The sequence below is a fragment of the Hippopotamus amphibius genome, chromosome 4, assembly GCF_030028045.1.
Source record: "Hippopotamus amphibius kiboko isolate mHipAmp2 chromosome 4, mHipAmp2.hap2, whole genome shotgun sequence".
Classification (NCBI taxonomy): domain Eukaryota; kingdom Metazoa; phylum Chordata; class Mammalia; order Artiodactyla; family Hippopotamidae; genus Hippopotamus; species Hippopotamus amphibius.
The window spans coordinates 175,251,713-175,278,181 of NC_080189.1; the positions used below are offsets into that span (position 1 = coordinate 175,251,713).

At 36.5% G+C, this 26,469-nt stretch overlaps 1 protein-coding gene and 1 pseudogene across 1 annotated transcript in view; one reads left to right on the forward strand and one right to left on the reverse strand.

The window, feature by feature from the left end:
- The window catches only part of CATSPERB (cation channel sperm associated auxiliary subunit beta), a 110,650-nt gene that overhangs the window by 81,114 nt on the left and 3,067 nt on the right, over positions 1–26,469 (reverse strand). The window contains exons 2-6 of the mRNA XM_057733257.1: positions 24,654–24,742; positions 22,406–22,546; positions 18,549–18,609; positions 7,242–7,337; positions 3,816–3,965 (exon numbers count right to left, since the gene is read on the reverse strand). Of these exons, the coding sequence (XP_057589240.1) occupies positions 3,816–3,965; positions 7,242–7,337; positions 18,549–18,609; positions 22,406–22,546; positions 24,654–24,742 (537 nt within the window). The remainder of the gene's footprint in view (positions 1–3,815; positions 3,966–7,241; positions 7,338–18,548; positions 18,610–22,405; positions 22,547–24,653; positions 24,743–26,469) is intronic.
- On the forward strand, positions 7,379–9,403 carry LOC130851126 (pyruvate dehydrogenase (acetyl-transferring) kinase isozyme 3, mitochondrial-like; annotated as a pseudogene).

The window sequence follows — 26,469 nt, forward strand, 5'->3', positions numbered from 1 at the left end:
AGGTAGCATTATTACCAGAGGAGTGGATTGTTTCCCAAGAGAATCTGGTTACACAAGGAAGGAGAGTTGAGGACAAAGCCCTACTTCATTGACATTTTAGGGGTCACAACCAAAGAGGCAGCTCAGAAAACTAAGGAGTGGCCAATGAGGTAAGATAAATGTAACTGAAGGTGGTGTCAAGAAGCCAAGAGAATAAAGGTGTTTTGAGGAGAAACAAAGTGGTTAACTGTGTCAGATTCTGCTGGGAGGGAAAGTAGAATGAGGATAAAGAATTGGCTGTTGGAATTGGCAACATGAAGACCATGGGTGATCCTGGGAAGAACTGTTTCAGAACAGTGGTGGGAACAATCCCATCTGCAGTGGAATGAAGATAAAACAGGAGGTGGAAAATGTAGCACCATCAACAATAAATTCTTCCTATACATTTTTTCTGAAGGAGAACAGAGGGATGGGGGATGGTGGTAAAGTGAGATAAATGAAGATTTTTGGCTAAGATAGGGGATCTTAGGGTATGTTTGTATACGAATGAGTTTAATCCAGTAAGGAGGGAAAGCATGATGATGTAGGAGAGAAAGATGAGAACTGCAGGACAGATGTAGGAACAAGGTTCTCCAGATGACTGGAGAGAATAGGATGCAGGACACAAAGGGTGATGGGTGGCCTCTGGTAGCAGCAGAGACACTTCTTACAATGCAACAGGCAAGAAGGCAAAGCACGCAAGTACAAAGGCAAGTAGGGTGGCAGATGCATGCAGGAGCAATGATGGAGTGACTTATGATCAGTTCTTGATCTTCTGCGTTAAGTATTAAAGGCACAGCTGAGAGCGGAGAGGGAAAAGAGGTGAGGTAGAGTGTTTGAGGAGTGGCAAGAGGTGCAACAAGGTCATTTTGCAGAATGGGAAAATAGGCATACCGGAGAAGAGAGAGAGGATTTCTGGGCAGTGCTGAGTGCTCACTTGAGACTTGTGATCATGAGTTTATAGTGAGACCACTTGGTGGAATTTTAAAGTGAGACTGGTGTGCAAATTTTTTCTAGTAATATTCCACTATTCCAGTGAAGTAGAGGTGGTTTTAAATGAGAGTATTGTGCAGGCAAGGAAGAAAGAGAAGGGCAAAGAAGTTACAGAAATATTTATAAAGAGAGACTATGAAAATTACAGTGAAAAAGTAATGATGTTAAGTAGTGAAAAAAGTGGTGGAGACAACATATTGGATTCTCCATGAAATCAAAGAAACCTGAGTGTGCGTATCAGGGCAGACTGACAGAACAGAAGGTAGTGGGCAAAGCGTGAGATGACTGCAGTGGAGATTTCAGAGACAGTAACAACATCAGACAACAAGATCAAGAAAATGACCACAGAAGGAAGACTGGAGGAAAGACCATTGGAGGAGAGGAGGCCTTGAAAGCATGGGTCCATATGGGTGGTGAAATCACTAAACACAGTGACAAAAATAAGGTGGAGAGGAAGGCAGGGGTCCAGATGCTAAACTCCTCAATGAATGTGAGTGATGGGAAGGTCATCATAGGCTGGCAACCAAGAATAGTTAGTGGGAGTAAAGTCTGAGTTCAAAGGAACTGGGCTTTTTGAAAAAGACAGGAGTAACTGTTAAGAAGTAGCCCTTAAGGAACAAGGACAATGACCCCTTGAGACTCAGACATGTGACATGTAAGAGGGCTGCAGGGGAAAGAATGTTAACTGGGAGTGGCCAGATTACTCTTTACAGTAAGAAAGTTAAGGGACCATTCAGAGAAAAGATTAGTAGTACAGGGGAATTTGCTGATGACAGACCACAAATTCCAGTGAATGGATTTGGGTAGATGGAGAGGGACAGAAATCTGGATGAGATTAAAGGGCATCCAGAACAGTATGTGGGATAGAGTAACCATAAGTGACCTGGAGGCTTAGGTTTCTGGTGGTGACAAAACAGGGGTGAGAGGCACAATGGATGTGTTAGGAGTGTCATAGAGAAGGAAGGTGGGTAACACCTGGGGCTCCTGGATACCTGTTCCCACCATTAGCTCCATGTGGGATGAAGCCCGGGGCGGAGGTGGACAAACCAAGGCCTCACAAAGAAACTGCTAGTTAGGCTTGATAGTGTGGGAATGTATTTTCTGCTTCAGCACAGTAGTGGCCAGCTGGGGGAAAAGGTGGTTTCATCTAAAAACAGGTTTCCAAACTGTTTCTTTTCCAGAGATGTTGAAGTGATCAGGTGAGTAAGACCCCAAGGAGTTGAGACTGTCCCTTCTCACCTATGACTCTCAGGGGTGTGGCAGGATGCAGAGACTGGCTCCTTTCCTGTGACTCAGTGACTCACAAACGTAAGGCAGGTTTGGAAAGACAGGAGGAGGGGGCCCTAGCCTGGCATCCATGGAACAAAGCTAGAAAAGGAGCTGATTTCCATCTGGTTGAGAGAGAGGAAAAAGAGACACTAAACTAATTCAGCACAAGCAGGCACTCCAAGCTAGAGATAACTAAAAGACTGCAAGCCATTAGGAATTCAAATAAATTTGGGGCAAGGCTATCTGTCTATTCCTGTACCAACGCATACTGCTGGAATCGAGTACTTTATAATAAGTCATGGTAGGGCAACCTGTTGTGGTTTTTATTCTTCTTTAACATTATGTTTGTTATTCATGTTGCTTTAGTCTCCCACATGAATTTTGGGATTGGCTTATCAATTTACACACACACACACACACACACAAACACTGCTGTAATTTTTCTTGGACTTGCATCAAACTGATTGATAAATCTGGAGAGAATTCACATCTTTACAATACCAGAAGTTCCTGTTCATGAACATAAAATACTTTGTAGTCTTTTTTTATAGACTTCATTAAAGTTTTATAAGTTCTACACAACAGGCCTTGCAAGTCTTTTTTTATTTCTAGGTACCTATTGGGTTTTATTACTTTTTGAATAGGATTTAAAAAATTTTAATCTTTAATTAGTGTCTGGTGGAGAGGTTTTTATATATTGTTAACATGTTCCTCAATTCCACAGCACTCCCATATTTGTTCCGATAGTTTGTCTGTTGACTCTAAGATTTTTATACAGATACACACATAATCTATGAGTAATAAAATTTTGTTTCTTATCTTTTAATTCTTTTTTTTTCCTTTATATTTAGTAGTTTTGGGCATTAGGAGGTCATCAATGACCTAAGAAAAACAAACTAGAATATGAATTACTAATCATCTTATTAGTAATGGAAATGTGTAAGGATGCTATTAAATATTACAACAGTAATAGAAAAACCCACACATAATGAAATGTGATACCTCAGAACAACTTTACCTATTCACATATGGCAGGAATAGAAGATGGATGAGAAACACAATGAATAATCTCTGGGAGGAAAGAACATATTAACGGAGGGCAGAGCATCAAGGAAATTTGGAGAGACACTAAAGTCACTAGTAACATGGCAAAAAGTCACATGGAGTAACAAAGGGAGTTCAGCTCGAGGATGGATGATGCCTTAGAGGACTGGGACGGGGAGGGTGGCGGGGGGGAGTCAAGGGAGGGAGGGAATACGGGAACATGTGTATAAATGCAGATGACTGAACTTGGTGTACCTCAAAAAAAATTAATAAATAAATAAATTGCTTTGGGAAAAAAAAAGTCACATGGAGAAAAGTTTATCACACTAGCAAGTAGACAAGGGAAAGTGATGAAGAGTAAGTTCTTAGGTGTTTTTAAGAAACATTTTCACTCCATTATGCCTATGTGTTTAACTTGTACTGCCAGTTAAACATCACTATAATAAAATACAAAACACCACCTCCAACGTTGAATAAAGCCTCAAACTTACCGTCAAGTGTTGTGTTCATAATGAAGCCAAGTAACACCACATCATTGGCACAGGGGCACTTTGTCGTTTTGAGATCTACCACATGTGGATATAATTTACTGATGTCGTTTTTTGTCATTATGGTCCCAAGTTTCCACTGAAGAATAGGTTCTGTGGAAGTCAAATTTTGGTGTTTAAGTTGTGGCAGCACTCTTGAAAATAGAACATTACTGCTTTCTTTTTTTTTTTTTTTTTGTCTTTTTCAAAATTTTAAAAAATTGTACTTGATTTACAATGTTGTGTTAATTACTGATGGACAGCAATATGACTAAGTTATACATAGACATACATTCTTTGTCATATTCTTTTCGATTATAATTTATCATAGGATTTTTTTAAATTGATTTATTTTGTTTCACTGCATTGGCTAATACCTCTAATACAATGTGGAATAGTGCTATAGATAGCAGCTATTCTTGCCTTGTTGCTGATCTTAGTGAAACTACTTCCAGTGATTTTGGTTTTTTTTTTTAACCAATCAGTCAATTAATTGGCTGCATTGGGTCTTCATTGCTGCATGCAGGCTCTCTCTAGTTGCGGTAAGGTGAGTGGAGGCTACTCTTCATTGTGGTGTGTGGGCTTCTCATTGTGGTGGCTTCTCTTGTTGTGGAGCGCAGGCTCTAGGCATGTGGGCTTCAGTAGTTGTAGCACATGGGCTCAGTAGTTGTGACTCATGGGTTCTAGAGCACAGGCTCAGTAGTTGTGGCTCACGGGCTTAGTTGCTCCATGGCATGTGTGATCTTCCCGGACCAGGGCTCGAACCCATGTCCCCTGCATTGGCAGGTGGATTCTTAACCACTGCACCACCAGAGAAGTCCCTATCACAGGATATTGAATATAGTTCTCTGTGCTACACAGTAGGAACTTGTAGTTTATCCATTCTAGGTATACCAGTTTGCATCTGCTAATCCCAATCCATCCCTCTCTCTGCCCCCTTAGCAACCACCAGTCTATTCTCTATGTCCGTGATTCTGTTTCTGTTTCATAGATAGGTTCATTTGTGTCATACTTTAGATTCCACATATGAGTGATATCATATGGTATTTGTCTTTCTGCAGGACTTACTTCACTTAGTACGATAATATCTAGTTACATCCATGTTGCTGCAAATGGCATTATTTCATCCTTTTATGGCTGAGTAATAGTCCATTGCATATATATACCACATCTTCTTTATCCATTCATCTGCCAATAGACATTTAGATTGTTTCCACATCTTGGTTATTGTGAATAGTGCTGCTATGAACACAGGGGTGCCTGTATCATTTTGAACTATAGTTTTGTCTGGATATATGCCCAGGAATGGGATTGCTGGATCACATGGTAATTCTATTTTTAGTTTCCTGAGGAACCTCCATACTGTTTTCTACAGTGGCTGCACCAACTTACATTCCCACCAACAGTGTAGGAGGGTTCCCTTTTGTCCACACCCTCTCCAGCATTTGTTATCTCTAGCCTTTCTGTAGATTTTCTGACTTGCATGAGGTGGTACCTCATTGTAGTTTTGATTTGCATTTCTTTAATAATTCATTACTGCTTTCTTTTAAGGGTTTTAAAGGAACTATGTAAAGGAACAATTCCATTGTTTTAAAAAATGGGTGTATTACCTCACTTTTTTTCAGTTAAAAAATAGGTCGATTCTCATTTTCCAGCATAGGAGGAATGAAGTCTAATTTCCTTAAAGGGGGCCTGGTAAGGTCATACTGCAGAAGAGCATGTGAGGTGGGAGACACTGCTTTGAACATCTTTGGAAAATACAATTGGCTACAGGATCTATCCCTAGAAATGGAGTTGCTGGATCACAGATATATTTATAGCTTAGAGAATAACTTATGCTTTGAGAGGCCACACATTTACTTTCTGTTTACTTTCCCCAATTCCATAGAGACAGCAGGAGATATATATATATAAATAAGAATAAATCTGGAAAAGCAACAGAGAACAGGGAAAGTTGTCATCAGTGGCCAAGACACTTAGAGGGATTTCTGGAAGATACAAAGGAGTTGGGGAGAGACAACAGGAAAAACCAATCAGAGGTAGGACATCTCCAACCCTTCAACCCAGCAATCTAAGATATACAAAGGCTTGGAGCTGGATAAAGTCAAATTTTAAAACATGAGAAGTGGGAGGATTTTTTTTTTTTTTTTCTGAAAAAAAAATGAGAAAAGAGAATACAAAAAGTAAGCCAGGACAGTTTGACAGAGTACTGCTGTCTGAATTTTAAAAATAGTCAAAGGACTTTTAAGAATAGAGATACAGTCACTCCGCAGCTGTTTACATCTCTGCAACATGAATCTCCTCCATCTCCTCATCACATTTTCAAAAATGTGCTACAAAACCAAAGACTTTATGTGATGTATACTTCACTTTGTGCAAAGCAAGAAAAGGAGCTAAGTTTCCATCTGCGTTGACACAGTGTAGCACAGGGATAGAGACACAATTTATAACCAAACTAATTCACTCTGAAATTCAAAGAAATCTGGGGTAAGGCAATTAACTTCCCAGGGTATAGCATGCGTGTACAATTAATGACCAGATCTTAAGGGTCAAGGAGATTTGAGCTTGCGTCTGGGACATGACTGCACTGAATCGAAAATGCCTCTTTACTTACGTGCTCTATTTTAAACATTTTAAGGATGAGGGAGTGATTAAAAAGTCTTGATTGCTGAGACGCTAAAAAGGAGACGGAAAAGTGACCAATGTGAAGGTGACCGGTGATTGTGACTAAGAGCAATTTTAGTGGAGTGGTCTGAACAGTAGATCAGAGATTAGGAAGTAGGGATAATATTTTTCAACATCTCTTCTGAGTTTAGTAATAAATAAAGATTCCCAACTGTAACTCTAACCTTAACGCTCTATTGCCACTTCCCAACGTGTTCTCCTCACGGCAGCATCTCAGTAAATGATAAATCAGCCACTTGATTGCTCAAGTAAGAAATCTAGAATTCATCCTTAATATGTTTCTTTCACTCCCAGTCCACCGGGAGGTCATATCTGCTCTACTTCCAAATTGCATCCTGAAGACTCAGACTTCTCACCATCTCCACTGCTCATCCCACGACCCAAGTACTCCAGACCATCTCCTGCATGGACTGTGGCAACAGCGGCCAACCAATTTCCTTTATTCCATTCTTGTCATCCTTCCGATATGGCTATAGAAGACATTTATTTTCATATTTCCATAGCACTCTTTGCAGACCTCTGTTAACAATTACCCATGTGTATTTAATTCTTTGCCTCATCAGACTGTGAGCCCTTCAAGAGTCATAATCCTCTCTTATTTATCTATCTCTAGCACTTAGCACAGAGTCTGGCACATCGTAGGTTACAAGTTTTGTTAAAAGAATATTACAAATTTTCACTTCACTTTTATCTACTGGCATTTACCTCGAACACTATCCAATAGTGTTCCTTCAGTAGTATAAATATTTAATCCATGTTGTAAAGTGATCCTTACTAACCATTCTTCTACAGCTGCAATATCTGTTTGAAAACAAAAGGCAATCAGCTACTTTTTGTATGTCATGTTGGTGAAATTTAAGACTGTATGAACATTACCGATAACAGTTACCTTTTATTTCCCAATCACTTCGATTGCATTTATGTTTTCACATGTTTTTCCTATAAACATTTTGATGATAAAAAAAGGAAAAAGAAACATGAAGTGATCTTACCAACATATCAATGAACCCAGATAATAATATTTTAGATTATAATTTTTCTCTGAGAGCTGTTACAGCTTGTTAAGAAGCAAATTGTGACACTTCAGGTAAAGTGGTATAATATTTTTTAAAAGTCGACCATGATTAATTAAAATATTTAGTATTTTGGTAATACCCTGGTGGTCCAGCATTTAGGACTCTGTGCTTTCACTGCTGAGAGCCCAGGTTCAACCCCTGGTCAGGGAACTAAGATTCCACACACTGTGTGGCGTGGTCATAAATAAATAAATAAACAAATAAATAATATATAGTATAAACCCTAGGGCCAACACCAAAAAAATTTTAAAGAATAATAAACCAGTAGTTGAGAGAAAACAGAATCATAAAAAATAATTAATATGAATGAAGACAGAAAAAGGAAAGCAAAACAGAAGGGATGGAAGAAATAGAAAAAAAAACTTAATGGTAGATTTCAACACAACCATACTAAAAATTATGTTAAATGTGAACAGCCTAGGGCTTCCCTGGTAGTACAGTGCTTAAGAATCTGCCTGCTAATTCAGGGAACATGTGTTCGATCCCTGGTCTGGGAAGATCCCACATGCCACGGAGCAATGAAGCCCGTGTGCCACAACTACTGAGCCTGTGCTCTAGGGCCCGTGAGCCACAACTAGAGAAAGCCTGTGCACAGCAACAAAGACCCAATGCAGCCAATAAATAAAAATAAAATAAATAAATAAATCTATTTTTAAAAATGTAAATGGCCTAAAAATATTAATTAAATGGCAGGTTTCCAGATTAGGTGTAAAAATCATGACTGAACAATATGCTAACTCTGATAAACCCACTTTAAATATAAAAGCATAACTGAGTTAAAAGGTAAAGAGTGGGTGGGCCTGGGGAGCTGCTGTAGCAGTTATAACCATGAGTTGAGGCTGAAACCAGGGTACGTTATCATGAAGAACATGCCTGACCCAAACAGCTCAGCTGCACAAGCCCTCATGTCCACCCAGGCCTCTAGGTGGATCTGTGCACCACCCTGGCGAGGACATCACTCTTCTAGTGGCTGTTTAAACAGCTGGTAAACGTGTAGATCAAGTGCTATTTACACTTCTTGCTGTCACTGCTCTTTATCAAGCAATTGCTGGATTTGGAGAAAGATAATGGTGTGAGAAAACATTACATATGTTTCTACAAAAGGAGCTTCCTGCAAAACTGACCAACACAATGAGAGAAGTCAATCTTCTGATAGATAACTGAATTTGCCTTCAGTGTGACTGGTTCAAAGTTGGTATATGTATAGCTTTCTTGAACTTCTGAAATATGAAAATGAGCCCTGAGAATCCACAGGTTATGGATAACTTTCTACAAATTTTGGTAAAAATCAGAAATAGAAACAACAATGTGGTTCCTATAATGTGGAACATGGAGTGATTGAATATAAGGGAAAGCATGGGGTTTCATTAGCAGTAATAGCCAATATTTTCTGGATTGGTTTATACCAACTGCATCTCTTTCCACATCCATATTAACCGCACACACTTCTGTTTGGTGGTGATACTAACCCTGCTCATCCTAAACACAGAGGAAATATTAATCCCACCTGTAATGTGGCTCATACAGTGAAAGATGTACATGAAGCAGCCAAGAGACCACATGAACAGTGTTAGCTGGTAGATCCAGAGCTGGAAGTTGAAGAGCTCAATGCCCAAACTCCAGACAAACCTATTCAGATAGTTTATGTGCCCTTATATCTGTTTTACCTGCTATTTAACAACTCAGTGAGGACAACAATAGAACTGCACCAAGAATTACAGAAAAGAGGGCTATATGGCTGTTAAAACCTTTGTTGCTTTGGGTTAAGAAGACACAGCCAGGACTTCCTAGGTGGTGCAGTGGTTAAGAATCTGCCTGCCAATGCAGGGGACATGGGCTCGAGCCCTGCTCCAGGAAGATCCCACATGCCACAGAGCAACTAAGCCCGTGTGCCACAAATATTGAGCCTGTGCTCTAGAGCCCGTGAGCCACAACTATTGAGCCTATGTGCCACAACTATTGAAGCCCACATGCCTAGAGCCCATGCTCCACAACAAAAGAAGCCACCACAATGAGGAGCCTGCACACCACAATGAAGAATAGCCCCTGCTTGCAGCAACTAGAGAAAGCCCGTGAAGACCCAACGCAGCCAATAAATAAATTAAATAAATAAATTTATATATAAAAAAAAAGAAAACACAACCATTAGATCAGTGACTAAGGTGATGGTACCCATTCTGAAAAATAGCACCTTAGTTATTCCAGTGACTAAATGTTTATTTTCTTTATATCAGCTGGACATTTTCCATGGAGTCCTTCCAATAACTACTCCTGTTCTTCCATTAAACAAGTAACAAGTAATTTTTCATCTTACCTTGCTGCAGTGGGGTTAGTGCCTGACACAGAAGAGCACAGCCTCCCTACAGTTCTTGTAGCCTCATACCCTCCACCTCATTATTATAGAGTTGAGTTTCCACAATCTCTACAGAACTCTAAACTTCTTCCTATTCCAGACACAGCAGATACCTCCTGTTGCTCTTTGTGATCAAGTATCATGTTTGTCCCAGACCACCAATTAGGGCCCTAGGTATCTGGAAGTTAAAGACATCAGTTGAGTCTATCTTGGTAATTCAGTATGCCAAAGTCCTTCCTTCCTTATATGCATCTCTCCTCCACTCTCTGGTTTAGCTTTATGCCTTCCTCCACCTCATTATATTCTCATTGTGAGGCATCTGTACTTTTGTGTTAGATCTTACTCGTTGATGCACTGATTTTACTTTAAAATTCACTTGCGTACTTCTATACTGTTGATTAATGTGTTCGAAAAGTTGTCATGGGGAAAAAAGGTAAAAGAATGAAAAAAATACATGTTATGCAAATACTAATCAAAAGAAAGGGGTAGTGGCTACCTGACAAAGGAGACTTCAGATCAAGACATATCAAGAATAAAGAGGAACAGTACATATGATAAAAGGATCAATTCAATGAAAAGATATGACAGCCCTAAATGTGCACAAGCCTAACAGAGCTTCAAAGTACACAAATCAAAAGCTGATAAAACTGGGGAGTTCCCTGGTGGCCTAGTGGTTAGCATTCCAGGCTTTCACTGCAGTGGCCCTTGTTCGATCCCTGGTTGGGGAACTGAGATCCCACAAACCGTGTGGCTTGACCAAAAAAAACAAAAAGAGCTAATAAACAAATCAACAATTAACATTTATAGAGCACTCCACCGAAGAATAGCAAAGTAAGTATTTTTTTCAAGTGCACAGGAAATATTCACCAAACAGGCCATAAAGACCACCTTAACAAATGATCGTACAAAATATGTTCTCAGAACATAACAGAATTAATCTAGAAAAATCAGTAACAGAAAGATATCTGGAAAATCCCCAGATATATGGACATTCAATAACACAGTTCTAAATAACCACAGGTCAAAGAGAAAGTGGCATGAGGAATTAGAAAATATTTTGAATTGAAAGAAAATGAAAACACATAAAAATTTATGAGATGCAGATAAAGCAGTGCTAAAGAGAAATATATAGTAGTAAAATATTTACATTAAAAAAGAAAAATCTCAAATCAATTATCTGAGGCAGGGATTAAAAGTAACAGCCTTATAATATGTCAAATAGTAAATATTTGGGGCTTTGTGGGCCATATGGTCTCTGTCTCAACACTTTAACACTTCCATGGTAGCACACAAGCAGCTACAGAAAACATAAATGAGCACAGCACGGCTGTGTTCCAATAAAACTTATTTACAAAAACAGGCAGACCAAATTTGGCCTGCAAACTGGAGTTTGCTACCCACTGATCTAAAGGTTCCCAACTTAAGAAACTAGAAAAAAAGGAACAAATGAAACTCAAAGGAAGTAGAAGGATGAAATAAAGAGTGAAACCAATGAAATGAAGAACAGAAAAACAATATTCACAATCAATGAAATCTAAAGGTGCTTCTTTGAAAGGATCAATAAAATTGATCCTTACTAATCAAGAAGGAAATAAAGATGCAAATAACTCATATTAAAGATGATATAGGGCACATCACTATAGACCCTTTAAGGTTAACAAAAGTATCACAAAAACTCTTGTTACAAATTTAACAATTTAGATGAAATGGACAAGTTCCTTGAAAAATACAAACTGCCAAAGCTCACTTGGGAAAAAACAGAAAACTTGAATATTCCCATATCTATTAAGAAAACTGAATTTGTAGTTAAAACCCTTCCCACAAAGAAAACTGCACGTCCAGAAGTTTTCACTGGTGAATCCCGTCAAACATTTAGTGAAAAAAAATGATACCAATTCTACAAAAAATCTTCCATAATATAGGAGAGAACTCTGCCCAACTCATATTCATTTATATATTTCCCGTTTTAGAAATGAGCTTTATTTTCAATGCAATTTAGATCTAAAAGCCTGCATACTTACTCTGGTTTAGTAAGTAAACCTTGCTTTACTTTGGTTTAGTAGGTAAACCTCCGACCAGGTTTACCTACCAGTCAGTATTTCAATAACCACCACACAAGTAAATCAAACACCTGTGAGATTTTGGGCAGTGCCCACCTGCATTTCATTTTGGCAATTAAACCAGGAGTATCTTTCAAAGAAGCTTCTATCCAAAAACGCTGTATTTCCTAGAATGAGGCTCATTGTTTTTCTACCTTAAATTCACCCACCTGAAAAGCAGACCCAGAAACCCACGCTTTCAGAACTCAGTCCCAATATCACCATATAAATCACTTTCATTCTAGCAATTGTACAATTAATGGCCCCCAAAGTTCCTTTATTTAACAGAGGGCTTCAAGGCAAGGCAAAATTTCTCATAACACCCCTATCTGCATCTGTCAACTGTCTCCTGTGGGTATCAGTAACAGTTCACTGTTAAAGTTCTGGAGACGACCCCATCTAGCAAGCAGAGACAGATCCCACCTGGGAGGAATGTAGACAAAAGGCTCCCTCCTGGTCCCAGCACTGCTGTCAGACCCAGTAACAATGAACTTGTTCCTTACTCATAATCACTGCCCAATAAAGAGGCTACCATGAAACTTAGAAGCCAAACTTTCTGCTCAGATTCCTGGATAAAAACAATTTAAAAAAATCTGTATAATTCAGACCAAGAGATGATTATTACAAATAAAATCAAGAAATAGAAACAGCTTTCTACTAAAAGCTCGTTAGAGGATGGATTCCAATACGATAAAAACAATCTAGGTAAGTTCTTTTGTCTACGGGAAATGCAATGTTATCAGCCCCTTATATAAGCCCTCCTGAAACTCCTTAGTAGACAGCATTTCAATTCAGAAATCACTGTGAAAATACCTTTGAAAGGAAAACAGTGACGTAGCTGGAAAACCATGTGCATCTTGGAGAACATTTTCCCACCCACTATGAGCTTGGGTTTTCTGATAAGGTCACCTGCTTGCTTTCCGGTCAAAAACACTTTTGAAGTTGTCAGGAACAGGGGAATGCAGAGTTGGTGTCTGCGCGGGTATGTTCCAGGTTCTATATCTGGGGTTCAAGAGCCAACAGCAGGATCCTGTGGGACTCAGGAAAGGTTCCTCACGGCCATGAAGATTCTAAATTTCTTAAGTTCAGTAAGAACTCAAGGCTGATATCACCTCTGCTGGTCTCCCGCAACTCCTCCCCAAAGCCCTGTGCGTCCTTCGTTGTCGACTTAAAGCCGAGCACCGCCCTCAGTGTTCATCAGCTACAGCTGAGCAACTCATTTGCAAACAGCATTATCAAATACCAAAATGAGATAAAGATATTACAACAAAATAACACTCCAGACTGATAACCCCAAGAACCCACTAGCCAAATGAGTCCAGCAATACACAAAAAGGATAAAGCAGCATGACTAAGTGTTGTTCACCCTAGGATTGCAAGGCTGATTCAGAATTCAGAAATGAATCAATGGTATTCTCTGTATCAAGGAATGAAAGAAGAAAATCCTTATAATCATCTCAATAGATGCAGAAAGAGCATTTAACACAATTCAACACAAATTCATGAACTCAGCACACTAGGAATAGATGGAAACTTCCTTAACCTGATAAAGAGCATCTACAAAATACCTACAGATAACATCATATCTAATGAGGAAAGGCTAAAGATTCTCCCCCTAAAGTTCAAAACAAGGCAAAGATGTCCTCTCTCACCATTCCAATTCAACATTGTAGTAGAGGTCCCACCAGTACAGTAAGGCAAAAATAAACAAGTAAGTACGTAAGTAAATGCATATATAAATAAATGAAATGAATCATATTAGAATGAAAGAAATAAAAGTATCTCTATTTCTAGATGGACGATTATCCATGTAGAAAATCCCAAAGAATATACAAAAGGCTACTAGAACCAATACGTGAATTCAACAAAGCTGCAAGATATAAGGTCAATCTACAAAAATCAATCATATATTTACATATTATTAATGAGCAGTGGGAAGTTAAAATATTAAAAATAACCATTTATAAAGTAACACCAAACCCATGAAATAATTAGATATAATTTTTTTTAAAGTATACGCAAGATCTCTATGCTGAAAACCACCAAACCCTAATGAAATAAACCAGAAGAGATGTAAATAAATGGAGAGAGATACTGTGTCCATGGATTGGAAGATTCAATATTGTAAACATGTCAGTTCTCCCTAAACTAATGTATAGATTCAATGCAATCCTAATTTTTAAAAAAATCCCAGCAGAATTTTTTTTCAGACCTAAACAGGTTGATTGTAAAACTTATATGGAGAGATAAAAGAACTAAAAGAATGAAAGAAAAAGAAGATCAAAGTTGAAGGGTTAATATTACTTATTACACGCTTATTATTTGTAAAGCTGAAGTAATCAAATGTGGTATTGGTAAAGGACAGAGAGCCCAGAAATAGCAACTCCATGGAGACAAAATAGCTTTTACAACAAAGGTGCTGGAATAACTGGATACCCATATTTCCCCCAAATTAACCTCAGTCCATATAATGTACAAAAATTAACTTAAATTCAGTCATAGGCCTAAATACAAAACCTAGAACCATAAACTTCTAGAAGTAAATATAGGAGAACTTTTTGTGGGTTAGACAAAGATTTCTTAGGTATGATGCCAAAAGTACAATCCATGAAAAAAACACTGATATGTTAGACTTCATCAAAATTAAACTCTCTCACCTACAAAGGATTCTTTTCTTTTTCCTTTTGATCTTTATCGGAGTATAATAGCTTTACACTGTTGTGCCAGTTTCCGCTATACAACAAAGTGAGTCAGCTCTATTGATACATGTATCCCCATATCCCCTCCCTCTTGAGCCTCCCTCCCACCCTTCCTGTCCCACTCCTCTAGGTCACTGCCAGTTATCAGTTGATCTCCCTGTGCTATGCAGTTGCTTCCCATGAGCTATCTATTTTACATTTGGTAGTGTATAAATGTCAATGCTACTCTCTCACTTTGTCCCAGCTTCTCCTTCCTCCCATCCCCATGTCCTCAAGTCTGTTCTCTACATCTGTTTCTTTTTTCTTCCTCTAACACTGGGTTCATCAGTACCATTTTTTTAGATTCCGTGTATACATGTTAGCATACAGTATTTGTTTTTCTCTTTCTGGCTTACTTCACTCTGTATGACAGACTCTAGGTCTATCCACCTCACTACAAACAACTCAATTTCATTCTTTTTTATGGCTGAGTAATATTCCATTGTATATATGTGCCACATCTTCTTTATCCATTCATCTGTTGATGGGCATTTAGGTTGCTTCCATGAACAAAGGACATTCTTCAGAGATTAAAAATACAAGCCATAGACTGGGAGAAAATATTTATAGATCATATATCTGATCTATAAATGATTGGAGTTGTATCCAGAACATTTAATGAATTTGCAAAATGTTTGAATAGATAATTCACCAAATGGCAAACAGTCACAAAAAAAGATATTCAGTGTCATCAGGGATTTTAGCCATTCTGATAGATATATAGTGACATTTAGGAAAACGCAAATTAAAACCATAATTAAATGTCACTATACACCTATTAGAATGGCTAAAATTAAATACATATTTATATATATTAAAATATATTTATATATAAGTAAATACACATATTGTACAAATATACATATAAGTGTATATGTATACAAATATACACACACACTTATATATACTAAGTGCTGGCATAGATCCAGATAACCTGGTGGTGAGAATGCAAAATGATACAGCTACTTTGGAAAATAGTTTGATAATTTCTTATAAAGTTAAACTTATACTTACTACATAACATAGTAATCCTACCATCTGATATTAGCCAAATGCAACAAAAATTTGTGTTCACACAAGAATCTGTATGAGAATGTCTACTGCAGCTTTATTAAAATTGCCAAAAACTGAAAAAATCCAAATGCCTTGCAAGAAAATAAACTATGGTACATCCATACAGTGGAATACTAACCAGTAAGAAAACAGAAGAAACTACAACACAGATGAATCTCAAATGAATTATGCTAAGTGAAAGCAGCCCGACTCAAAAGACAGCATATTTGATGATACCATTTATATGGGTCTGGAATAAACAAAACAAGAGGAACAGAAAACAGATCTGTGGTTGCTGGGGCCCAGGAGAAGGAGAGTTGACTACAGGTGGGGTAATTTTATTGGACGATAGGACTGTTCTAAATCTGATTCGTGATTACACAATTGTATACATTTGTGAAAACTTATAGAGCTAGGCACTAAAAGGGGTATATTTTACTGAATGTAAAGTTTACCTTATTTTAAAGTGAAAAAAAGAACAAGTTGTGAAGCATAAATTAAGGAGGAACTCTTTTTACTTTCAACAGTTTTGCATAGTTCAGACTTCAAACTGCCTTCACCACTTTCTAGCTATCACCAAATCTCCATATGGCTCCATAGGCCTTAGTTAAATCATTTGAAAATGGAGCTAATAATATAATAGTAACTAACACATAGTGAGTGATAAATGAATTAATACAGGTAAAGTGTTTAGAGTCGTACTGAAAATATATTAAGAATTCAGAAAATGTTACCTGCAAGTTCTACTACTGTGATGAATATTTTGCTACCTTTGATTGTTGACGTTATGTAAACTACCCTTCCCAAGATTTTATAGATACATAATACTCAAATTCACGGCACGGCAGCAAATAAGATATGATTAAAGAGGGAAAAGTGAAGGAGCAAATATGGTTTCCCTCTCTCTGAACACTTTCTTTCCTGATTTCTAGCATATTAGTAATATTAGACCATCCTCTTCTATTACATTGTGAGTTCAAATATATTTCTTTTTACTCAATCCAGAAGTTGTGTCAAGATAGGCAGAGATCATGTGGTCTCTTTCCATAAAAGGGGGAAACTGTTTTCATATTACCTTTGTTCCTGCCTGGCTGACCTTAGAATCAATGCATTTCTGAAATTAAAGTTTGTAAATAGAAGTGAAAATAACAAGTGATCTTCACTTCTTCAATTGTCAAACTAATGTCAATATTAGGCCAAGCAGCTAGAACAATCCATCATTAGACTGTACTCCCTTTTTTTTTCTTTTTTTTTAAAGAGTACAATTTTCAGGATGAATTCCTTTAAAAAAAAAATCACAAAAAGTTCCGATAGATTAATTTGAAACACTTGAGATGAATAAAAGGATAAAAATAGTGATATAATCCATGTTAGCTGTTATAACACTGGGGGTTCTTATGCAGTCTTTTATCTTTGATGCGTCCTTATGTATTTTCTATCCTTTCTGCCTTACTCTCACTTTCCCCCTGACTTTTACTCTGTAGGACACACAATTCGGTTCGTCCTTTAACATACTTAGAAGGGTTGGCCTGTATGATTCCCCCATCCCACCATCCCAATTCCTCATCACATGCTACATCTGACTGGCACACAAGTGGGTGCTGGATCAGTTCTAGGCTAATTGAAGATACTCTCCTGGGGATTTGGAATTGGGCTGGCTCCTAGGAAATATATATAAAAATTTGATAGCTGTGAGGCAGCTTTAGAAAACCAACCTGTAAAAGAAAAGAAAAATAAATATAGAGGTACAGAAAATATAGATAAGAGAAACAGTGAGAATATTCCCTGGGTTTTTTTTTTTAAAGATTTTTTTTAAGTGGACCATTTTTAAAGTCTTTATTGAATTTGTTACAATATAGCTTCTGTTTTACGTTTTGGTTTTTTGGCCCCAGGCATGTGGGAGCTTAGCTCCCCCACCAGGATCAAACCCACAGCCCCTTCATCGAAGTTGGAGTCTTAACGACTGGACCACCAGGGAAGTCCGTTCCCTGGGTTCTTGATGGTTTTCCATTTCTTGCTTCTAATTCCTTCATATAATCTGGCCTCATTTTTGTCTTTGGGTTCCACGACAAAAAGAAATTTAGTCTTTTCCCTTAAGTGAGGTCAACATGGTTTCTGTTTCTTGCACCTACTGTATTAGAATAATACACCCTTTATCATTTTCAAACTGTGGGTCTGTATCTCATGTCTGAAGATCTACTAGCTCAGTCCACTAGCTCAATACTCACAACTTCTGGAATTTGATTTTCCTCCTCTTTCCTTCTGGGTATTTACAGTAGCATATAAACTAGGCTGCCACATAGCACTTAATAATAGACCCAATGGTAAAATAATACATTACATATTACATTTTAAAATTAATGATTCCATTTCATTAAAATTAAATTGGTACCTGAATTTTTCAATACTGTAAATTTCAAGTTCTAGAAAATGTTTACTTTAAATAAAGAATAATATAAATGCTAAGTATGTCAGAACCATGTATCTATAAGTGCCAGATAACATACAGGAATCCCAGTTAAATTTGAATTTCAGATGAATTACTAAATAGTTTTTAGTAAGTATGTATGTCCCAATACCACAGGAGACGTTAGCATGAGATAACATAATTTTTAACATAATAAATGGTTTTTATTTGATAAATTTGGCAATCCAGACCCATGAGTAAAATAATTAATTCAGATCACTCTTACCTGTATTTTTTGTAATATTTTCTCTGGGAATATCAATCAACCAGTAAACCCGATCACTGAACTTGAATAAAGAAATCAGAAAACAGTGTTTTACAATGTTAATAGCAACACTTATTTTGGCATATTCTACCCTATATTTTAAAAACTAAAAATGAATAAAAACATCCAATGCATAAATGCTTTACCCAGCAATTTCACTCTTGGGAATTTATCCTACATTATACTCACATATACGTGAAATGAAATGTGTTCAAAGACATTTTTCATCACTATTTGTGCTAGCAGAAGATTGGAAATAACTAAAGAATTCATCAGCTATGTGTATGAATATAGCCACAAAATGGAATATCATACAGCCAAGCTCAGGTAGCACAAATCTGAAGCATCACTGGCTTGATGTGTCAGAGGATAGAACCTGATGTTGACAGAAAATTTAGGAATTTAAGAGGAAAACCCCAGGAGAAAGGGAACTGCAAAAATTGTGATCTAAGGGTTATACATAAACTCTTTCCAAATCCTTGGGCAACACAAGTGCGGGGGAGATCCTCAGAAGGCCTTGTGTGTGTGTGTGGCGGGTGGGGGAAGGCAGTGGAAGCTAAAAGAACTGAGCTGAGATATCAGCTGCTACTGAAATCATAGCTAAGACCATTTGCAATTTGTGGCAGGGCAGTTAATTGCCTTTTAGACCACCAACAACAAAAACAACAGCAAATTCTGATAAGAACATCACAGAATCCAAAGTTGTTATAGCTTATTGTCTTCAATGTCCACTTTTCTACCAAAAATGACAAGACATGAAAAGAAACAGGAACATGTAACTGATATTCAGGGAAAAGAAGATAAACCACAAACTGACTCAGAATGAGTTTAGATACAGATGAAGACTTCAAAGCAGCTATTACAAATATGTAAATGAGTGCTTGCTTCAGCAGCACATATACAAATACGTAAATGGATTTAAGGAAAATGTGTTAAGGAAGGAATAGATAGGAAATCCAGCACTGAAGTGAAAAATAAAACAATGAAACCAAATGGAAAAAATGTGGCTGAAAAGTATAACTGAAATAAAATATTTACTAGATGAGTTCAATAGATTGGAGATGGCAAAAGAAAGAATAAGTGAACTTAGATACATAGCAATTGAAATTATTCAATCTGAAAAAGGGGAGAAATGATTCAAGAAAAATAAACAGAGCTGTAGAGATCTGTGGGTTAATAAAACATTCCAAAATGTGCCTAATGGGAGTCCCAGGAAGGAAAAGAGACAGAGAAAGGGGCAGAATGTTTTTTTGGAGAAATAGTGGCTGAAGACTTTCCAAATCTGGTAAATTTAAAATCCAAGTAGCCCAGAGAATCTTAAGGTAAATACAAAGAGAACATCTTAAAAGCACCCAGAGAAAAATGACACATTCAGAAACAATTGTGTCAGGTGACATATTCAAAAAGAAGAATGACATATTCAAAATGCTGAAAGCAAATGAAATCACCCAGAAATTCTATCTCTGACAAAACAATCATTCAAAAATTAAGGTGATCACTAAAAAACTACTAGAATTTATAAATGAGTTCAGCAAGGTTTCAGGATATAAGATAAATACCCAAAAATTAACTGTTTTTTTTATACAGTTGCAAAGAACAATCTGGAAATGAGAATAAGAAAGCAATTCTTACAACAGCATCAAAAAGAATAAAATATTAGAAATAAATTTAACAAAAGAAATGCAAAACTTATACTCTGAAAACTACAAAACATTGTTGACAGAAATTCAAGAAAATCTAAATAAACAGAAAGACATCCCACATTCATGGATTGGAAGATTATTAAAATGGCGATACTCCCCAAACTGGTCTACAGATTCAACACAATCCCTATCAGAATTGCAGCTGGTTTCTTTGTAAAAATTGACAAGCTTATCCTAAAGTTCACATGGCAACTAGCGAAATTTACATGGAGACTAGCAAAAACAATCTTGAAAAAGAAGAACAAAGTTGGAGGACTCGTGCTTCTCAATTTCAAAACTCACTACAAAGCAGCAGTAGCGAAACAACATGGTACTGGCATAATGGTAGATGTATAGATCAATGCAATAGATTTGAGAATCCAGAAATAAACCTTCACATTAAAGTTGACTGATCTTCAATCAAAGTGACAAAACAGTGTAGTACGGAAAGAGTAATAGTATTGTCAACAATGGTGCTAGGACAGCTGGATATCCACATGCAAAATAATGAACGTGGACCCCCCCTACCCCACACCACACACAAAAATGAACTCAAAATGCATCACAGACCTAAATGTAAAAGGTAAAACCATGAACCTCTTAGAAGAAAACACAGGGGTAACTCTCTACTACTTTGGATTAGGCAACAGTTTCCTATATATGACAGCAAAAGAATAAGCAACAAAAGAAAAAATAGATACCTAAGGCTTCATAAAAAAATTTTTGTGCATCAAAAGACTATTGTGAAAGTGAAAAATTGACCCATAGAATGGGAGAAAATATTTGCAAATCATATGTCTGATAAAGGACTTGAACTGAGAATATATATAAAGACCTTTTATAACTCAATAATAAAAAAACAACCCAATTAAAAATCCTCAGAGAATCTACATAGATACCTTCACAAAGAAGATATTCAAATGGCCAATAAACACATGAAAAGATGCTCAATATCATTAATCATCAGGGAAATGCAAATCAAAATATAATGAGATAGTACTTCACACCCACTGGGATGGCTATGACAAACAAAAAACAAAAAACAGATAATAATGAGTGTTGGTGAGAATGTAGAAATTTGAACCTTAAAACACTAATGGTGGGTATCTAAAAAAGTCCAACCACTTTGGAAAACAGTCTGGCAGTTCCTCAAAAAGTTAGATATAGAGTTACCCTATGACCTAGCAATTCCATTTCCTAATTATATACACAAAAAAAATAAAAAAACAATGTTTCCATGCAAAAACTTGTGCAAGAAAATTCATAGTACCATTATTCATAATAGCCAAAAAGTGGAAACAACCCAAATGCCCATCAACTGATTAATGGATAAACAAAATACCGTATCAAAACAGTGGAATATTATTTGGCAACAAAAAGAAATGAAGTACTGATACATGTTATCACATGGATGAAACTTGAAAATGTTATGCTAACTGAAAGAAGCCATTCACAAAAGACTGCATATTATATGACTTAATTTACATGAAATGTTTAGCATAAGCAAATCTAGAGAGACAGAAAGTAGATTAATGGTGCTTAAGTCTGGGGAGTAGAAGGTGGAATACGGAGTGACTGTCAATGGGTGTGGGCTGTCTTGGAAGTGATGAAAGTGCTCTAATATTAGATAGTAGTGATGGCTGCACTCTATGAATATACTAAAAACCCTTTAATTGTACACTTTAAATAGGCAAATTGTATGCTTTGTAAATTATATCTTAATGTTGTTACCCTGCCCCTCCCAAAAGAGGTGAAATAAAGACATTTTCAAGGGGAAAAAAAACTTCCAGAGAATTAATTGCCAGCAGACCTGTACTGTAAGAAATGCTAAAAGTTCTTCATGCTGAAGGGATATGACACCAAATGGCAACTTATACCTACAGAAAAGAATGAAGAGCAATGGAAATAGTAAATATGTGAATAAAAAGTTAAGAAACCATAAGAATCTTTTTCTTTTCTTCTTTTAATTTCTTAAAAAAATATGACTTTTAAAGTAAAAAGTATAACAAAATATTATTGGGTTTAAACCATATACAGATGTAATATATACTGGACTGTTTTTAAAAACACATGCTAAAAGAAAGAGTATTCTTCTTGTTAAGAATGTTATCACAGAATAAAATAAAATGTAATTACCAAAGTTAAATTAAAGTGGAAGATGCCCGTATATGTACTATTTATGATTCCCAGGCTGGGAGCAAGTCCTCCTGATGTGAACACACTTAGAAATTCCTTTGAAGTAAGCTCATTTTCAGACTGGAAAAAACACTGGATTTTCTTTAGGAAAGAGAAAAAAAAAACAAAAAACAAGTAAAGACAATTTGATGGAGAGAAGCATATTTTACATTAATTTAAAAGTGAGGAGAAATCTATGAAAAGTAGATGCTGCTGAAGATTGCCATCTTTAGTAATTCCAGTCTTTAACTTGGAAAAAAATTTATTTCGTAAAGTACAATTTCAAAACTCAGTAACCTACTATGCTAGTGTCATCTAGGTTTCTTTTTTTTTTTTCATCCTAGGTTTCAATTCATCCTATACTAATCTATTCTATCATAGAAATGGTCATACAGTTATTAATTTAACAAACATAGAATCAAAGCCACATGCTGTCACATGCAGAAATTCCTGTTTTATTAAAATCACTATTTTGTGTCTAAATTAAAAAAATTTATGAAGCAAAACTCATTTTACTGCATTTTTATTGAATATTTTGAGTTTTGGGAAGGAATATGAAAAGGTAGCAATCACAAATGGTGGATTTTCCTGAAAACCAATACAGATATTAAGAGCTTCATCTCATTTAGTTCTCTAGTAGTTAAGATCACTTTGAGCAAGTTACCTATCTGAATATTCATTCCAAAGATATTTACTGAGTCTTTATGATGAATCAGGCAGTATTATAGATGCTGGGGAAACAAAACTGAACAAAACAGGCAAAAACCCCTGACCTAATGGAACCTATATTCTAATGGGGATTGGCAGGAGATATACCCAAACGCTTTTCCTTTGTCTTATCACTTCTCCACAATTTATTGCATTTTGTTAAGGTGGTATATAAACTCCAAATTCTAAGCACCCCTTTGAGTTACTCATCACTGAGTTCTCCCATGGGTATGTGCATTGCATGTGTAAATAAACTCCATCTTTTTTTTCTCCCTTTTTTTGTTTGTTTGTTTGTTTTTTGGGCCACGCTGCACAGCTTGCAGGATCTTAGTTCCCCAACCAGGGGTTGAAACTGGGCCACAGCTGTGAAAGTGTTGAGTCCTGACCACTGGACAGCTAGGGAATTCCCAAACTTCATTTTTATCTCCTGCTTAATCTGTCTTTGTCAGTTTATTTTATAGGCCTCAGACACTGAACCTAAAAGGGGAGGCTCAGAACTCCCCTACAGTACTTATCTTACAGAAGATTAAATGTCATAATGAACATAAAACACTTCAAATGTTAGCTATTATTTCCACTAATGCCTCTTCTAGAACTACCATGTCACAACTATCCAAGAAGTAGGTTATAATTCCCTTTTAAAAGGACAAAATTGAGGATCAGAAAGGTTAGGTAACCTGACCTAGGGCACACAGACCATATATGGAAGAACCAAATTTGATGCCAGCTCTGTAGGTCTCTCTTCCTCTAGAGCCCATTCCTTTTCCATAATATTTAATCACAAAAAGGAAAGACACATTTGACTCAAAGGACATGCACCACAATAGTCGTAAATAAAAAACTAAATATACGTTTGGCATGTCAAGAACGAACTAGGAACAAAGTCAAAGCAGACTTTAGGATAAATGTATTTGTCCTCATGGGGTGTTTTTTATTCTTTTTGTTATATTTATCACAGATTTTTAGACAATCTGTGCAATTTTTATTAACATATTTTTTTACCATTTGGTGCATGACTATCTTAACAGTACATTTTATTTTGTTGTTTTTTTAATTTTGAATCAAAGGAATAAAACAATCCCTTACCCAAAATGACAACTGCAATGTGGTACTTGTTATAAAAGGGAAAGATTCTTTCCCAAGGTCATGTGAGGTAGCGTTCTTTCTCTAACAGGCTACATCTGTCAAATTGCAGATGGACAGATCAGACCCATAAAAAATGAAGATCATTACAGCCAATCTCTTTATAAAAAAAAGGGAAAAAGGCATCTTAAAGAAAAATGCAAACCACCCAGGGTGTTCATGGCTAAATGAAATATTTTACTTGATCCAAGTGGAAAGAAATAGAAAGGATAAAGAGGAATATTATTTATATCGAATTTCACCTCCCCAAGTCTGAATGTAGTAGAAGGTATTTGAAAAGAGTTCAGTGCTACTGGTTTCACGCATGGACTTAAAAGGAATATGAGGGATTGTAACACATGCTATTAGTGGACCTTACCAAGTCATCAGGGGAAAGATACAACTTGATTATTTCATTCTTTTGGAGGAAGCCTTGACTAGCACAAGCAAAGTGTTTCTCCGTACCACCTAAGTAATACAAACATATATATATATATAGTAGATCACTAATGAAGAATGTCCATCAAAAGAACCATATTTTTTAAACAGAAAATATTTTTAAAAGAATTATAACTGTATATTTTAAATTCACATTACTCTAGATAAAATTAAAATCTTCCACTTTTTTTTTCATTTTAAAGATACAATATCAGCACACCAAAAGGGAAGGTTTGACTGAACACTAAAATAAAACATAACACCTGCTAGGCTATGATACAAATTTTCAGGGGTGGCCAAAAACCAGTTCTGGACTCTTAAACTCCTCAATCTTGGCAAACATATAAAATGGACAGGAGTTGGAGACTGGAGGGTGAATTTATGTTTTGATAGAGAGCTACTGATATGAAGGTGACTCCTCTCCCCAAAGGGGTTGGGGGGATTGGGAGGAAGATCCCTCCTTCTTGATCTAAAGTGTGTCTCTCTGGGAATTCCCTGGTGGTCCAGTTGTTAGGACTCTGTGCTTTCACTGCAGGGGGCATAGGTTCACTCCCTGGTCAGGGAACTAAGATCCCACATGCTGTGTGGCATGGCCAAAAAGAAAAAAGAAAATAAAATGAGTCTTTCACAGACAGCATAGAGTTGGATCATGGTTTTTGTTTGTTTTTGTTGTTGCTGTTTTTCGGATAATGTGTTTTTATCCACCTGCCAATCTCCCTGTTTTCACTGGGAAATTTAATCCATTTATATTTAAACTAATTACTGGTAAGGAGAGACTTACTTCTATCATTTTGCTATTAGTTCTCTATATACCTTACAACTTTTTTGTCCTTTACTCCTATATTACCACCTTCTTTAATATTTAGCTGATTTTTTTCTGTAGTGAAACCTAAATCCCTTTCATGTGTGTTTTATAGCTATTTTCTTTGTGATTACCATAGAGATTATAGTTAACATCCTAATGCTATAATACCCTAATTTGAATTTATAGCAGCTTAACTTCAATAACATAGAAAAACTCTGCTCCTTTACAGCTCCACCCCAACCTCTTTCAGTTGTTAATGTCATAAAATTACATCTTTAAATATTGTGTGCCCCCAAAACATAAACTAACAATTCTTTTGAAAGCATCAGTCTCTTAAATTATGTAGAAAATGAGATTTGAAGTTACAAACCAAAGTTACAATGATACTAACTTTTGCACTAATAATTTTTTTTCTTTAAATGTACTAGTCCCTTAAATCATGTAGAAAATAAAAAGTGGAGTTACAATCCATTGTTAACAATAATATAATTGCCCACATATTTATCTTTATTTCTCCCTATGGCCTCAAGTTACTGTCTAGTGTCCTTTCATATCCCCTTGCAGGACTCCCTTGAGCATATTTTACATGGCAAATCTAATGGTAACAAACTCCCTCCGCTTTTGTTTATCTAGGAATGCCTTAATTTCTTCCTCACTCTTGAGGACAGTTTTCCCAGACATAGGATTCTTGATTGACAGGTTTTTCTTTTAGCAGTTTGAATATATCAGTCCAATGCTTTCTGGACTCCAAAGTTTCTGATGAGAAATCTGCTGGCTATCCAATTGAGGATCTTTTGTATGTGGTGATTCACTTCTCTTTTGCTACTTTAAAGGTTATCTCTTTATCTTTGGCTTTTGAAAGTTTGATTATAATGTGTCTTGGTATGGGTTTCTGTCAGTTCATCTTACTTGGAGTTTGCTTAGCTTCCTGGATATTTATATATTATGTATA